Here is a 16,955-nt window from a genome sequence, read left to right on the forward strand (position 1 = left end):
AAGCTGGAAAAACCAAATATGAACTTGTAGGACTTGAAATGTGAACTTCTCCAAAAGAATGAGTTCACAGAGCACTGTCCAATGAAGCCCTTGCATGAAAGGTGACCGGTGAGATGCAGGGCAACAAGGAGAAGCTATTTTCTTTCTGGATTCTGTTGACCAGGCTATCACTTATATGGGTTTCATTTGCCTTATAATTTTACTCACAGCATTTTTTAAAAGATTTATTTATATTGAGGATATACTTGCAGCATTTTTGAATAATGGTTTCATTGATATTGAGGTGTAATTCATATACAACTCAGCCATTAAAAGTTTATAAGTAGCCGGCCGGGCGGTGGTGGCGCACGCCTTTAATCCCAGCACTCGGGAGGCAGAGCCAGGCGGATCTCTGTGAGTTTGAGGCCAGCCTGGGCTACCAAGTGAGCTCCAGGAAAGGCGCAAAGCTACACAGAGAAACCCTGTCTCAAAAAACCAAAAAAAAAAAAAAAAAAAAGTTTGTAAGTAGCCAGGCGGAGGTGGCACACGCCTTTAATCCCAGCACTCGGGAGGCAGAGCCAGGTGGATCTCTGTGAGTTCGAGGCCAGCCTGGACTACCAAGTGAGTCCCAGGAGAGGCGCAAAGCTACACAGAGAAACCCTGTCTCAAAAAACCAAAAAAAAAAAAAAAAAAAAAGTTTGTAAGTCAATACATTATCTCACATAAATCTCAGGAAAGCCTTGGTCCTCCTGCCTCAGTGCACTACTGTGCCTGGTAAAGTGTCTCAGCAACCTGAGAAGATCCCTCACAGTCCTTACTTAACCCTTCCTCACCCACGAGCAGCCCAGAGTCTGCCTTCTGTTTCTGCTGGTTGTTGACTCTGGGTATTTTATTGACATTTACCAACCAGCTTCCTTCACATGACTCATTTATAGCAAATGCCGGTGATCATTCCTTCCCCTGATGAGTACCATTCTGTTGTCTAAACAAACTGAAATTTGTTCATTCATTTATCAATTAGTAGGTAACGTGGAGACTTAGAGGGATATCAGTGGGGCCCACTGGAGGGCTTTATGGACAGCATGTTCAATTTCCAGCCAACAGTCAGTCAACCAATGAAATGAAGATAATTCTGCTGTGAACATTCATGGGCAGTTTCTTTGTATAGACATGTGTTTTCATTTCTCTTTCATTTCATGCCTGGAAGAGTTCTGGGTCTTACATTAACACTGCAATGGAGGAACCATTGCCAATAAGGCTGCCCCAATCTGTGCTTTGACACGCAATGGCCAGTGTTCCCAGGCCCTTGCCGGTGCTGTTTCCTTCACCTTTTATTACAGCGTTCTCTGATGAAGTAGTAGCTCACTGTAGCTTTGATTTGCATTCCTCTAGTTTCTAATTGTGTTTAGCAGTTTTTCTTTCTTCTTTTGTTTTTGTTTTGTCTTTTTTATTGTTTTTTCAGGACAGGGTTTCTCTGTGTAGCTCTAGCTGTCCTAGAACTTGCTCTGTAGACCTGACTGACAGGCCTCAAAATCAGAGATCCACCTGCCTCTGCCTCCCAAGTGCTGGGATTAAAGGCCACTGCCGCCGCCGCCGCCGCCGCCGCCGCCGCCGCCGCCGCCACCACCACTACTACCACCACCTGGCTTAGCAGTTTTTCATATGCTTATTGACTATATGAGTATTTTAAGAAATGCATATATAATTCATTTGGCCCCTTTTTTAGCTGGCTGCTTATTTTTTTTATAGACTTATGAGGACTTTACATATTTGGGGCATAAATCTTTTGCAAAGGTTTTCTTCCATCCTGCAGATATTCTCTCTGTCTCTGTCTCTGTCTGTCTGTCTGTCTCTCTCTGTCTCTTTCTCTCCCTCCCTTCCTCCCTCCCCCTCTCTCCCCCCCCTCTCTCCCTCCCTTCCTCTGCCTTCTCCAGGGTGCTGAGACTAAAGGTGTGTACCACCGCACCCAGCTCCTTCACTCTATGATTATGTTCTTTGAAGCACAAAGTTTTACTTCAGTTTCGATGTTTTCTTTTGTCACTTATGGTCTTGGCTCTTACCTAAAAAACCATTGCCTAATTCAAGGTCATGAGCACCACTTCTGTGTTTTGAGAGAGTGTTATAGCTTTAGCTATTACATGTAGCTATATATTTTTAGAGATAGGGTCTCACTATGCCACCCTAGTAGGCCTGGAACTCACAGAGATCCTAGCCATTACATTTAAATACATTTTAAGTTCATTTTTATGTGTGGTATGGCAGTTGAGGGCCATTGTATAGGCTAACTAGTTATCCCCAAACTAATGGCTGGAAAAAAATTGTTTTCTTATCCAGTGAATTTTCCTAACACATTCAATTGATCATAAAAATCAAAGGGTTTATATGAAGACTTTAAATGGGATTTTCTTATCTGTGTGTATCCTGTGCCAATACCACATGTATCATGTTGTATGAGGTTCTGACACAGGAAAAGTAAGTTCTCTAGCATTGCTATTCTTTTTAGAAATTATTTTGGTTTCCTTGAGTCCCTTGTGTTTCCATGTGAATGTTAGGATTGGCTTGCCAATTTCTAGGAAGAAGTGGGTTGGAATATTGGTGCAGCTTTCAGGAAACCTTCAGAATACTTGGGCCATCTTATCATTGCTAAGTCTTTTGGTCTGTGAGCACATGGTATCTTCCCATTTACTAGTTTTTGTTTTTGGTTTTTGAGACAAAGTTTCTCTGTGTAACTGCCCTGGCTATCCTGGAACTCACTCTGTAGACCAGGCTGGCCTTGAACTCGCAGAGATCCACCTGACTCTGCCTCTCAAGTGCTGGGATTAAAGCTGTGCACCGCCACCACCCAGTTACTTAGTTTTCTTTAACATTTCATAGTATAAGCTTTTACTTCTTTTGTACAGTTTATTCATAGTTATAATTTTAATACTTTTATAAACAGAATTTAATACTGAATGATTGTACTAAATATAACCAACAAATTTAGATATTACATCATTTATAAAAATTTGTTGTATTTTATTGTGTGAATGCTAACAAGTTCAGCTTTTTTACATGTGTGCTGGAGATCTGAACCCAGGTGGAAACCATGCTTGTCACCGTTCTGTGTATCCACTGGGCCATCCCTCTGCTCCCACACCCTTTTAAAATGTGATCTTTTCATTAACTCTCTGAGAATTTAGTATATACTTATAATGCATTTGGATCATAATCATCCTCTGCCCTTCCCCTTACCTCCCGTTGGTACACTCCTTACCCCACTGGTTCCTCCCAACTCCACATCCTCTTTTTATTTTTTTTAATAACTCACTGGTCTCTATACTCATGGCTGTCCTCCGTATTTGGTCGACCTACCCGTGACCGCACCCTTAAAGAAAACTGACTCTCCCTCCCCAGCAGCCATCAGTTGCCCATAGTTCCTCAGCTAGAGGCAGGAGCTCACTCCTCTCCATCCGTGATGATTGTAGGCAGGTCCTGCCATATCTAGAAGGCAGCCCTCACCCCTACCCCAGGCCTGCCCAGCCCCTCATGCCTGTAGTCTTCTTCCATGGTATTCCCTGAGCCTTGGGGAGAGAATGGGGAATAGCCATCCATTTTTGTCCAGTTGTGAGTTTCTGTGTTAACCACCATCCACTGCACAAAGAGGACTGAGAGCTCCATGGATCTATGAGCAGAGAGACACAGAGGGGAGCGGGTTGCCCTGACAATAATAGCAGGTTCCCACTCAGGGCCTGTGAGCTCCCTAGCCATGGCTCTTTGTCGGGCTTGCAGGCCCATGCACTTCCTTCCTAGGGAGCCGGCCTTAAAGCCACTCAGAAAGCCGTTGCTTATCCCGTGACATTCATGTTGCTGTTGCACCCATGGCACAGCCCATCATGTGGTCATCACTGTAACCCTCAGGGTTCACAGCTAGAGAAATGGCTGATGCATTTCTCCCTCAGCAGCTGGCTTAGCTCCTTCTGATACTGAAAGCTAGGCAGCAGGGAAGCCCGCCCCATTTTTTTTTTTTTTTTTTTTTTTGTGAGTTACCATCTATCCCAGGCTGACCTTGAACTTGCAATTCTTGTGTGCCATCCTCTCACATACGTGGATTACAGGCAAACACCACAGTGCTTGTCGATCAGTGCTGGGAAATCAGACAGGAGGATATCTGAGGCTCACCAGCCAGCTGTTCTTGCCAAATCAGTGAGCTCCTGGTTCAGTGAAACCCTGTCTCAAAAACTAGAGTGGAGAGCAATTGAGGTAGATGCCTGACATGACTTCTGCCCTCCACACATGCGTGTACACATGTGCACATGCACATACTTCTGCACATATGTATTCATACACATATGATTGCATACAAGCACAAGCATGTACACACACACAAGAAACTTATCTGAATAGATGTATCTCATTAAAATGTGTTTTTGAAGGAACTGTAAACATAATTTGGATATGGACCAATGACAGGTCATCTGAGTTTGACCAACTTCCGTGACCTAAAGTACTAAAGTATATTACATGGATCGAGTGAATTAATATATTTGAAGCACTTACAGTAGCACCTAACACCTAACTCTTAGTGCATGTTCGTTGAATAAAAAATAATTAAATCCAAGTAAATAGAAATTGACCTTTCTAAAACATCTGAATAGTTCCAAGAAGCTAACCCCTCCCTTCTGCTTTTCCTCAGCTCACCCATGCCAAATTAACTTTCTTCCTGCATATATAAATGCTTGCTAATTTAAACAACCTCTCTCATTTTAAAGATTCGCCGGTTCTCAGTCCAGCTAATTCTGCAATCAATTTCAGTGGCGCTCAGGACCTGACCCGGAACAAGAATGTTGTGAAACCACTGCCTTTATCTTTGCAGACTGCAGGGAAGACTTTGGTTGCAGGTGATGTTTTCCTTCCTTCCTTTTCTTTTGGTAAATACCAAATGACTTATGTGAAATTTAATTGACAAATTAGTATTTGAAAACAGACACCCCTTCTACCTGCCAGTCGAAGACAGCCATGGGACTGCCTAAAATAATGCAATATTAGACAAAGCTTTGCTCTCTGTGTTCCAACCAGAGGGGTCAAAATGACATTTAGAGCACAGAGGACTAGAATTTGGTTACTCTCAACAAATATTTCTTATACTCCAGCTGTGACTAGCACCTGAGGTTATAAAAACAAGTAATGCCTGACCCCAAATGTCTCATAATCCAGGGAAGGTGACAGACTTACAAGATCTTTTCGAGATGCTGTAGCCAGCATTTCAGGAATGACGGGTGGATCCTGACAGGAGATTGGTCTTAAAATGAGAATGTAGGTACTGTCCAAAGGAATGAGGTAAAGACAGTTCATATCCAGTGACAGCAGAAACGCATGACAAAAAGAACCCGGGAGCTGGTGTGGTGATGCACACCTCTAACCCCAGCATTCGGGAGGCAGAGGCAGGTGTAAAACCACCACAGTTGATATTAGCCACGAAAGATACATGATGAGGCAGGCTATGAATGAAGGATGGAATCCTAGAGAAAGCCAGTGCTTAAGAAGAAATGGTAAGACAGAGAGCCTATCATTTTGGGACATGTTCCAAAAGTTAGACATCACAGTTTACAAAACCCACCTTGCTTTTTACTCCAGTCCAGCAACTCTTACAGTATTTATCTCCTAGTTAGATTTCAGATATGAACAAACTAAAGTTGAGTTTTCACAATGGTGAAAAAAATTAATGAAGTAATAGATCAGTAATCAAGGCAGTTACTAAAATCATCCAGTTGACTCCATAATGCAAGAATTATGCTCAGCAGTTAAGAATGTATGCTGCAAGCTGGGCAATGGTAGCACACATCTTTAATTTCAGCACTCGGGAGGCAGAGGCAGGTGGATCTCTGTGACTTTGAGGCCAGCCTGGTCTACAGAGCTAGTTTCAGGACAGCCAGGACTACACAGAGAAACCCTGTCTCAAAAAACCAAAAAGAAAAGGAATGCATGATGCTTCTGACAAAGGATGGGAGTTTGATTCCCAGTACCTACTTCCAGCAACTCCCAGCTGAGGAGACCAGGGGATCTGATTGCTTCTTCTAGACTCTGTGGTTACCACATGCATATCCACAAACCCACACACAGACACACATAATTAAAATGAAAATGAAAATTTATTTGATTACTTATTATTTTGTTTTGTTTTGTTTTTTCCTAGGCAGTGTTTCTCTGTGTGCTCTAGCTGTCCTAGAACTCGATTTGTAGACCAGGCTGGTCTCAAACTCACAGAGATCCACCTGCCTCTGCCTCCTGAGTGCTAGGATTAAAGGAGAGTTCCATGGCACCTGGAACTAAAAATGAAGTTTTAAAAATAAAAAGAGGCTGACAAATTATGAATCCCCACTAATCATCCCTAACATCCTCAGAAGAGAGAAACCTTCCACATCCTCACATCCTAACATCCTCTCTGCCTCCTGGTGAATATTTGCAGCTGTCTTTGAGATGTCTTTTGCAAAAAAAAAAAAAAAAGAGAGAGAGAGAGAGAGTATGAATTTGACCAGGCCTCTGACAATTAGTTCATTGGAAATACAGTGGACACAAGGATGTTCAATGATACTAGGAACATTAAGTCAGCAAATTCTTCAAGGTTTTTCAAAAGAAAAAGTAATCACAAGAAATATTTTTTAAAAGAAAAGAAATTACCTTTTTTTAGATTAAAGGAAACCTAAAGTGGCTGGAGAAATGACTCAGTGGTTAAGAGACTATACTGCTTTTTCAGAGGACCTGAGTTCAGTTCCCAGCACCCATATCAGGTGGCTCACAACTGCCTATAACTTCAGCTCCAGGGTCTCTAGCCTCTCTTTGGACATAAGCACTACATGCAGGAACACACACACACACACACAAATTAAAAATAATAAAAGTAAATCTTTGCCGGGCGGTGGTGGCGCACGCCTTTAATCCCAGCACTCGGGAGGCAGAGGCAGGCGGATCTCTGTGAGTTCGAGGCCAGCCTGGACTACCAAGTGAGTTCCAGGAAAGGCACAAAGCTACACAGAGAAACCCTGTCTCGAAAAACCAAAAAAAAAAAAAAAAAAAAAAAAAGTAAATCTTTTATTTAAAAAAAAAAGCCTAAAGCATATGCCACCTAAGTTCAAACATATAGTTCTTTTTTTAATTCCAGTTTGAACAAGCCATTTCTTTAAGCTATTTCTGAGGTAACTGAGAAAATTTAGAATTTTCTCATGGGAAATTTTGATATTAAATTATTAATCACTGTTGATTTTAAGTATAATAATTTTATTGCAAATATATTTTAAAAATTCTTTTAGCAATATCTGTAGAAGTGCTTATCAATGAAATTATAGATGGTTCGGTTACTTCCAACTAACCAGAACACTGTGTATCTGCGCTGGGAAAGCAGGTCAGAGTATGATGAGCAAGATAGACTGCATGAGGAGATAAACACAGGACCTGGGCAGTGGGTATATAAATATGCATTGCACTGCTCTCTCTCCTTTTGTGTTTGAAATTTTCCATGAAGTAGTGTTAAAATTCTATTAAGTTTTCCCTTTTATTTACCTACTCTCTCCAAAGACTTCTTCAAAAAGAATTCTAAAAGATTTGTTAGGGTAAATTACTCCTGGGCACTTCTACTTTTTTAATTTATTCTAGTCACTGACATGCCTGACAGTTAAGTTTAATGAAGGTAATTGCTCTGATAGTTGTAGTTGGTTTTATGTAACTAGGCTGAGTCCCATCTATGAAGTTTCCCTGAATCCTCAAGTGTGATGTTTACCAGATGTCTGCTGCTTCACAGTGTCCTCCAAACCTCTGTTCTGAACTGCTGCTTTTCTGTTCTACAGAAGCAGCAAATGGGACCACTAGCCATGGAGGGAAGAGTGGCACATCCAGTTCCACTCCATCCCGCCCTGGGAACTACTCTTTGTCACCAAGACCTAGCTACACATCCATAGACCAAGGTACAGTGTGTGTGTGTGTGTGTGTGTGTGTGTGTGTGTGTGTGTGTGTGTGTGTAGTGTGTGTGTGTATGTGAGAGAGAGAGAGAAAGGGAGAGGGAGAGAGAAAAAGAGAGAGAGAGAGAGAAAGGGGGAGAGAGAGGGAGAGAGAGAGAGAGAGAGAGAGAGAGAGAGGAGAAAGAGAGAGAGAGATGAGGGCTATGTGCATATGTACTTGTGTGTGTGGAGACCAGAGGTCTATATATACTAGTTGTCATCCCCTATAGCTCTACACATTATTCAGTAAGAGACCCAGAGTCCATAGACTGGGTATACTGGCTATTCAGTAATCCCCAGGATCCTCCGGTCTGCACAGCAGTGATTTTAAAGCCACGTGCCTCTGTGCTTGGCTTTTTTACATGCATTCTGAAGATTGTTCTCGGACCTCACATTTGTGTGACACTTTACCAACTGAACCATCCCTTTAGCCCAGTGCCACAGATTTTTGAACAATTAATTATCTGAACACATACTGTAGAGCCTTCCCTTTGCTTAAAACACAACATTTTAAAAGTTTATGATTGATGTAAACAGTAACTGTTAAATGTCTTGGTGATTCTATGTGGTTAAACCTAACTGGGAAATCAGTATTTAATAAAAATTATAGCGAAGAATCTTAAAAACTCACATCTGTCTGTTACTTACCAAAGTACAGAACTCTATTTGAAAAGATTTATTTGACATGAGATACTTTTTCTCCATTTACCAGGTAGACTTGTCCATAACTTAACAGAGATGTCAATAGAATCAAATTAAATAATCTGTTTAAAATTGTCAAGTGTAAAGCAGCATGTGGTTACGATTGTTCATGTGGTGTCGGATTGATAGCGTGACTTTCTCTAACTCTGTCATTGCCCATAGGACAGCGACTCAGACCCTCTGAGTAGATCAAAGGAAAGGCCTTGTGATCTCTTGGTGTTCTTTCTCTCTTCCCCATTGCTGAGGACAAAGCTGTTTCCTTTTGTTTTCAGCTAACATGTTCATTTCTGGCCCACCAAAGAAACGCCACCGGGGATGGTACCCGGGGTCCCCTGTCTCCCAGCCTGCTCTGGTCGTACCTGTTCCTACAGTTCGCCCTCTTTCAAGAACCGGTGAGAGTTTGACTGAAGATGTGTTTGAACGTTTCTCTTTAATTAGCAGAGAAAAATTCTGCTCCTGCCCTTACCGTTTGAAGACAAATGTCCTCAATCAATCATTGTGATTAGTAGTATTATGTAAGAGTATTGACAGTAGTTATTATTTTGTCTCCATAATGTGGTCCTTCCCTATAAGTTCGTGTACTATTTCAACTGATCTTAGTTTTAAACCATGTAATTGATAAGTCATTTGTTGCATAAGGTCTGACGCTAACAATCACCACAGGGACTTGCTTTGTCAGCAGTGGTGTCAGGGCGGGCCTTCTGTGATGTGTTCTGTGTCTGACACTTCTTGATTACTTTGGCTGTATGGTTTAGTCTGTAGCTATGCTACGAAGAGTTACCTGCCTCTCCCTCATACTATCCAGACTGTGTCTAAACGTGTCCACAGCTAAGTGTCCAAACATTTGTCTACCTGTTCTACTAAGTTGACAGTAACAAGTGTTCCAACCCCAAGAACCACACAGGGGTCTTTACACACTTTTTAATTTGCTTAAATAGTTTTAAAGACTGATAGAAACCTCATGTATGCAAAGAGCTATGGCAATATGTTACCACAGTTGCTTCCAGATAGAAATGATTAATAATGAGTATCTCTGTCACATGTTTCTGTTTTCAGCTTTATGTAATGGAAAAACCACACCTTTGGTCACTAGGGCACTGGTAAAGATGAAATACAAAGCTAAATCCAAAAGATTGCTTAGAAGAAGCCACCAGAATTCTCTGTGGTCATTATCCACATTGAGATGATTGTGGATGATTTGTTTTCTTACCTGTTTTTCTTCTAATTTTCTGTAATTTGTATGTTAATGAAAAAGAAACCACACACAGTAAATTATTGGACTTCTATAACTTCTAAAGTATTAAAACTGCATTGGCTCCTGAAGTTTTCCAGTTAGCCCCCATGCCTAATCTTTCTCATCAAACAACTTTTTTCTTTCCAGAGCCCCTCTTATCTACCCCAGTTCCACAGACCCCGTTAACTGGAATTCTCCAGCCTCGGCCTGTCCCTGCAGGGGAAACTGTGATTGTTCCTGAAAACCTGCTGAGTAACTCAGGAGTTAGACCAGTGATCCTGATAGGTAAGGGAGAGGAATTCTATCATCTAGACTCCTTCTCCAGCCCCTGGACACTCATGAGTATGTGTGTTTGTCTTTATTGATTGTATCAGCCTCCCTTGACCAGTCCCTTCATACGGTGTTAAGCTCTCACCCTTGAGAATCTGTACAGCGGGGGAGTCAGGAAACCACGGTTACCACACACTTGGATAACGTCATGACACAATGGAGTATGAGAGCTCGGAGAGGTTCACTGCCAAGAGTTTCAAGAAGTCTTGGGAGAGAGGGTTTACCTCTTTCTGGAAGGGTCTTAGAAAACTTTCAGATGCTGAGATTCAAGCTGTGTGCCGAAGCCTGCTCAAAGTGCACAGGCTGAGGAAAGGGCAGACAAGCCAATCCTCAAAGCAAAGAAACAAACTAAGGCAGCTGACAGACCTCACTCTAGCACACCAGGCATGCCCTGGGGCGGCGGCGGCTGTCTCTGTGAGTCAGTCCTCCAGGCTGCTGACGGCCAGTGAAAGTATGAGGGTGTTTAGGGGTCTCAAGTCTAGGATTCCAACTCTTTCATTCTCCAACTAATTGAGTACCTTTTGTACTCATATCTGAAGGCCTCAGAGACAGGCGGGTCTAGACCAGAGGGAGACTGCCTGTTTTCTTTCTGTGATAAAGCAGGCGGGGTGTGCTAACGTGAGTCATTATCTGCTCCTGACTCTGTTGACTTGGGTGTTTTTACTTCAAGCTTATCAGGTCACCCTATCCACTGATCTTGGGTCTGGTGGTATTGGGGGAATCCCAGTGGTTTAAATTCCAATGGCTCAGGAGGTTCTTAGCATCAGCATAATGCAGCTAAGCCTTGGAAAGATGAGGAATGTGGGGGCCTTTGTTCCTTTGACACTTGGCTTTTAGAAATTCTCACAGAGACCAGGTGTGGTGGCACATGCCCTTAGTCCCAACATGGGAGGTCTCTGTGAGTTCAAGGCTAACCTGGTCTACATATTGAGTTCTATCCAGAGCCACTTAGTGGGACCCTGTCTCAAAAAGAAGTCTCACAGAGAAGGATGATTCTCTTTACTGCACCACCAAGGCAGGGTACCTTTTCAACATATTTCTGTACTATATAAGGTACTTTGAAGCATCCCTGGCATTCAGAAAAGCGAACAAAAAACACCAGTGCAGGGGCTAAAGTGGTAGATGAGTTGCTGAGAGCACTTGCTGCTCTTGCAGAGAACCCAGGGTCAGATCCCAGCACCCATGTGATGGCTCACAACCATCCTTAGCCCCAGTTTCAGGGGATCCAGTACCCTCTTCTGAACTCTGTGGACACCAGACACACACATGATGCACAGACATACATTCAGGCAAAATACTTATACACATAAAAATCTGAGCCGGGCGGTGGTGGCGCACGCCTTTAATCCCAGCACTCGGGAGGCAGAGCCAGGCGGATCTCTGAGAGTTCGAGGCCAGCCTGGACTACCAAGTGAGTCCCAGGAAAGGCGCAAAGCTACACAGAGAAACCCTGTCTCGAAAAAACAAAAACAAAAACAAAAACAAAAAAAAAAAAAAATCTGAAGAAAAAAAAAAAAACCCAAAACACTAATATGGTAAAACAAGTGAGAAATCTCCAAGCATTTGCTACCGTTTAGGAGACTATGGGTTTACTGATGAGTCTAGCTTCACTTCCCCCACCTCCCAGGACACGGGGGAAGTGAAATGCTATCATAGTTTGTTCTCTCATCTGAAAAGGAAGTTGATCAGGAACTATTTGTCATCACATTGATGCTCTGTGGCAGAACTGATACAACTGGAGGGCTCCCTTCAGTTTCTATAGAGTGTATCATGCAGGTGAGTCCCTAAGGTGGCCATCGCAGAGGGCAGAGGGTTCTGAGCATCCTCGAGTCTCACTGAGCTGGTGTGCCTGACTGAACTCAGAAATGCTTACTGACTGTTTCTTTTGGGGCAGGCTACGGCACTTTACCCTATTTCTATGGAAATGTTGGTGACATTGTTGTGAGTCCTCTGCTGGTGAATTGCTACAAGATTCCACAGTTGGAAAACAAAGATCTGGAGCAGTTAGGGTTGACTAGCACCCAGCTCCTGAGTGTGGAGAACATGATCCTTCTGACTATACAGTATCTTGTACGGTTAGGTAAGTTGTTCTCTAGAGTCATGGGCCAGGAACCTTTTACATTGGTTTTTTTGGAATGTATTGTGTCCTTTTTCAATTAATCTGCCTGCCTGGCTCCTCTATTCTTTCTCTTGTCTCTAAGTTTTTCTCCTTCTACCCAGACTTCCGACTTTCCCTTCCTCACTGTAGCTTTGCCTTTTTTCCACACTTTTTTCCACACTTGTGTTATAAAAGAGACAAATTGCTCCCCCTAGTGTCCAGTTCATGATGCTCCCTATTCCTTTTGGGAAGGAAGGCCTTAGGGTAAGAGGGATGCAAAGGTCATGAACCCTTCACTTCCTCTGAACCTACAGTGAGTACAGGCAGGTGTCCTAACAACACTGTGGTGGCTCAGCAGCATTTACATGGAAATGTCCTTTATTTTGCAAACTGCAATGAGCCATCAAATACTCAGCCTAATTACACATTCTCTCTGGGATTTCACACCATTGATTTGCTTAGGAAAATGTTTGAGGTGCAAATTTTCATATAAAAAAATTTTGTATGTATTCATGAGGTTTTTTTCTTAATGTTACAAAGTACTGTGGTGTTAAGAAACCATAAAACTACTGAGATAGTATTTAAAAAGTAAAAATTTCAGCAAGCCAGGTATAGCCTTTCCAGTATCATGTAGCAATATTGGCAAGGACCCTTAATTTCCCAGGAGGCTCCTTGATATGGGCTCTACCCTGACGTGGACACTATTCTGACAGGGGTCTTTTTAAACCTCATTTTCCATGGAACCTGCTTTCACAGTAAATCTGTAACTTGAAAACTGTTCTTGTTGGTAAGTTAAAAAGTTATAAAAATCACCTTGTTCTGGCTCCTTTGATGTCGCAAATTTAAATCTCCATGTTTTGGACTGTGGACTATCTTCCAAGACCAGAAAGCATACCTTGGATACTCCCAAAGCCAGTGAGAACAGAGCTTCAGAGGACAGTGCTTCAGTAAGGCAGGCAGGCAGGCCATTCTGTCTTTTCTTTTCAACCTTAAAAACCTTCCAAGAAAACCAGGGTCCTAGTTAATCATTAAACCACAGGACAAAAAATAAAATATCTTCTTTCAAGTTATTAAAATCCTCTTAACTTAGATATTTCTGATTAATTAAACAAGATTCTTTTTTGCTCTTCAGGATCAATTCTCTCCAGAATTTTATTTCTAGTCATTAGGAATGTCGGCATATAGTGTAAATAGCTCCTCCCCCTTCCCGCTTCTCTCCCTCCCTCTTTCCTTCCTTTCACCTGGGTCTGTGTGTTGGGACTTCTCTGTCGCCCAACAGGTTGTTCTGGTGTGCTTTAAAAAAATGTTCTGTCCCTCTAAGTTTGAGAAGCAACAAGAATATTTTCACATATGCATAGATTATAGACATTTAAAAAATTATCCAGACTTCTAAAATGACAGCCGTAATACTTGGTTTCTCTGAGCACTGACAGGGAAAAAGAAAAGCAAGATTCTTCAGAAAGAAAGGGCCTTTCTATGATAGTCACTTCATTTTTTTTCAGTTATTTCACAAGCTGAAAACCCTTTTGAAGTAGATAATGGAATCAGCAAATCCAGGTGGGCTCCAGGTCTGCTGGAAACATGTTCCTCCCTATTGTGGTGGCTCCATCTGAAAAGCCATCAGAGCTGATGCTCTGGAGATAGCTCTCCAGGGGAAAATTACCATTGCTGTGCTTGGAAGAAGTGGAGAAAAGGCTCCTAGAATCCAGTCAGGACTGAGTGATGGCGAAGTGGAAAACACGTGTTGTTCTAAGAGATCTTCTCTTGTCTGAACCTGAGTTCATGTCCTTCCACTTTTTGTTTCGTAGACAGTAATCCAATCCAAACTTTACAAATGAATTTTAAGATTACAAAGAATGCTGGGAACATGGTGTGCCACTTTATTTTCCCCAGACGCCTTTGCATGAATTCATTGTATGTCTCAAGAGAATGTGTTGCTGGCTCCTGGTATGCCCTGGGTCTCTCACAGCTATAAACTGGACCACTGAACCTTTCAGGTTTTCAATGGAAGACACTAGGAAATGGAGACAGGTCGTATGCTCTGGCAAAAGAAAGTTATAAAGAATGACCACCTTCCTTTCATTTGATAGTACAAACTCAGCCACTTCAAGCTCACTACACAGTATGAATGTGGTGACCACACACCATGATTCTAATTCATTAAAGCTGAATGAAGATCAGAGGTTGAGTGACTCCCAACTGATTTAGAAACAAAGCCCCAAATCCCACCGTTCACTACTACCTAGCAAGGGGTAGAGTTGGGAAGGATGTGAGAAACCAATGTTTTAGGCTGGATGGGTGTAGTCCTGAGACTCAAACCCAGAGCCTCACTCATGTCCCAGGCTATAGAAAGTGCCAGGCTATGCCTCTAGCTCCAGAAACAAACTTAATGTAAGCATTACTGTTTTCTTGTTGTTTCTATGTACAGAAACCAAGCACCTATCTATGAGGTTTGCATTCTCCCTGACCCTCAACCAGTTCTGAAAAAGTGGCTCCTCCAATATAAATTACTTATTATTTTTTTTTTTGGAATGTGTTCTATTTTTTATGCTGTATTTTGTATAACCCTACTTGTCTTTAGAAAAATAATAATTAAGCCCCTTATTTTCTTAGTTTCCAGAAAAGATGAGCAGGTCCAGGAGACCACTTAACTGCCATCAGAGGGAGCGATAGTTTCTGACTCTCCCAAATTGCCTTCCATACAGAGGTCCACCCTTACCTCTGTGCTGTAGCTTGGGGCTAGAGACAGTGCTTACCCTCAGGTCACAGATACTGAGAGTCTGCTCCTGCTGGCAGGAACCCTCAGTCTCAAGTCTGATTCACATGGGGGGAAAGAGCAGAACAAGTCAGTATACTCCTAGGTCTTCCTCTAAACTAAAGGTAGAAATCTTAGTTAATTTGTGCCACTTGGGTGCCTGCTGAGTTTGTTCTAAAGACTGGTTAAGTTTCTAAAGACCATAAGAAACAAAATCTCTCTAATTCCAGGGCCACAGTTCATCAGTGTAAGCTTAGCTCAACTATGGCTAGGGAAAGAGGCCAGATGTCATATTTATCAATCCAGAGGACAGGGGAAGAATGAGGTGAAGGGAGCATTCTCTGTCTGGGGAGAGTTGGAAGCTGTGTAACATGTAAATTGGGAAAATCAATTAATTTTCTTATGGATAATGTAAAAATTAAGTGAAGACAATACATTAAAATATTTTTAAAGTCTCTATGCATAAAATGCAAAATGAATGGAACCTAAAATTGATTATATACCAATGCATTGGCTCATTTTATTAGTCATTAGCAGAATCCATAATGCCAAGGCTGGGAAGTGATCGCCTCCCAGGACATGCAACAGAATCAGTCTTGTACCATAATGTACCCTCCTTGAAAGAGGGCAGCACTGGAGTACAGGAGAACAGAGCCTGAGTTTTGAATTGAAGCCAGGGAGCAGTGAGAAGGGAATTTTCTAATCATAGGTGGTTAGTATAAGCTGTGACTTGGGACCACTGCCTGATAAAATCACAAACTTGCTAGTTAGAATGCAGGTTTAGAGAAAGTTTTGGATGCTAGGTGCTATGTGTTTTCTCTCTTTTCTGATCGTCTAAATTCTGGTTGTAATTCTCTTTAATATAGGTCCTGACCAGATACCTCTCAGGGAAGAATTTGAGCAAATCATGCTGAGAGCGATGCAGGAATTTGCTGTGAGAGAGCGAACCCTGCAGATGGGTGCCCCCTGTACACCTGTGTCACCGGGACAGCTCCCCTGGCTTGCTAGGCTAGCTGCCAGTGTGTCTCAAGACATGGTTCATGTGATCGTGACCCAAAACTCTCTGGCAGAGGGCATCTCAGAAACTCTAAGGCTTCTCAGTGAAGTCAAACACTATCAGAGGCTCCCGGACTATGTTGTAGCAATTTGTGCATCTAAAGTCAGAGGAAATGAATTCTGTGTGGTGGTATTAGGTGAGTGGGGTGGGGCTTGATCTTGTCACTTGTTTGATTCATTGTAAAGGGGCAAGTGGATGTTTCCAGCATCCACATGATTATTCTCTGGCTAATGGCCGTGGTTGAGTTTCTCCCCCCACTCTTAACTTCCCTGTCTTTCTCAGATCAGGTATTAAGCCCTCAGTGTGGCTGGTACCCCAGCACCTGGTTCTGGAGACATTCTTTTAAAGCTAATTCTTGAAACAGATTCCCTCATCTCATGTGACTTCCATCCTTAAAAGGTTTTGCAAGTGTTAGGGCTGGAGAGATGGCTCCGTAGTTAAAAGCCCTGGCTGCTCTTGCAGAGGATCTGGGTTTAATTCCCAGCACCCACCCACATGGCAGCTCACAACTGTCTATATCTCCAGTTTGGGGGAGATCCAGCACCCTAGTCTGATTTTCAGGATCCTGCATGCATTTGTGGCACATAAACACATAAACACACACACACACACACACACACACACACACACACACACACACACAAATAAAAATAAAAACAGATAAATAAAAATAAAATAAAAAACAGATAAATTATAAAGATTTTGCAAGTTTCTATGCCAGCCAGTCACATTTTCCAGGAGCTCTCCACACTGAAAAGCCTACTCTACAACACCCAGGAAACCTCAAGAAAGTAGAGAAATGATAAAATATGCTCTGTGTTGACTCTCTG

General features: G+C 42.3%; 1 protein-coding gene across 1 annotated transcript in view; it reads left to right on the forward strand.

The window, feature by feature from the left end:
* Positions 1 to 16,955, forward strand: part of Greb1l (GREB1 like retinoic acid receptor coactivator) — a 248,203-nt gene that overhangs the window by 169,175 nt on the left and 62,073 nt on the right. The window contains exons 8-13 of the mRNA XM_028876702.2: positions 4,728 to 4,856; positions 7,800 to 7,916; positions 8,924 to 9,043; positions 10,033 to 10,170; positions 12,110 to 12,295; positions 15,935 to 16,261. Coding sequence (XP_028732535.1) covers positions 4,728 to 4,856; positions 7,800 to 7,916; positions 8,924 to 9,043; positions 10,033 to 10,170; positions 12,110 to 12,295; positions 15,935 to 16,261 — 1,017 coding nt within the window. The remainder of the gene's footprint in view (positions 1 to 4,727; positions 4,857 to 7,799; positions 7,917 to 8,923; positions 9,044 to 10,032; positions 10,171 to 12,109; positions 12,296 to 15,934; positions 16,262 to 16,955) is intronic.

Source organism: Peromyscus leucopus, chromosome 19, assembly GCF_004664715.2.
Source record: "Peromyscus leucopus breed LL Stock chromosome 19, UCI_PerLeu_2.1, whole genome shotgun sequence".
NCBI classification, from domain to species: Eukaryota; Metazoa; Chordata; class Mammalia; order Rodentia; family Cricetidae; genus Peromyscus; species Peromyscus leucopus.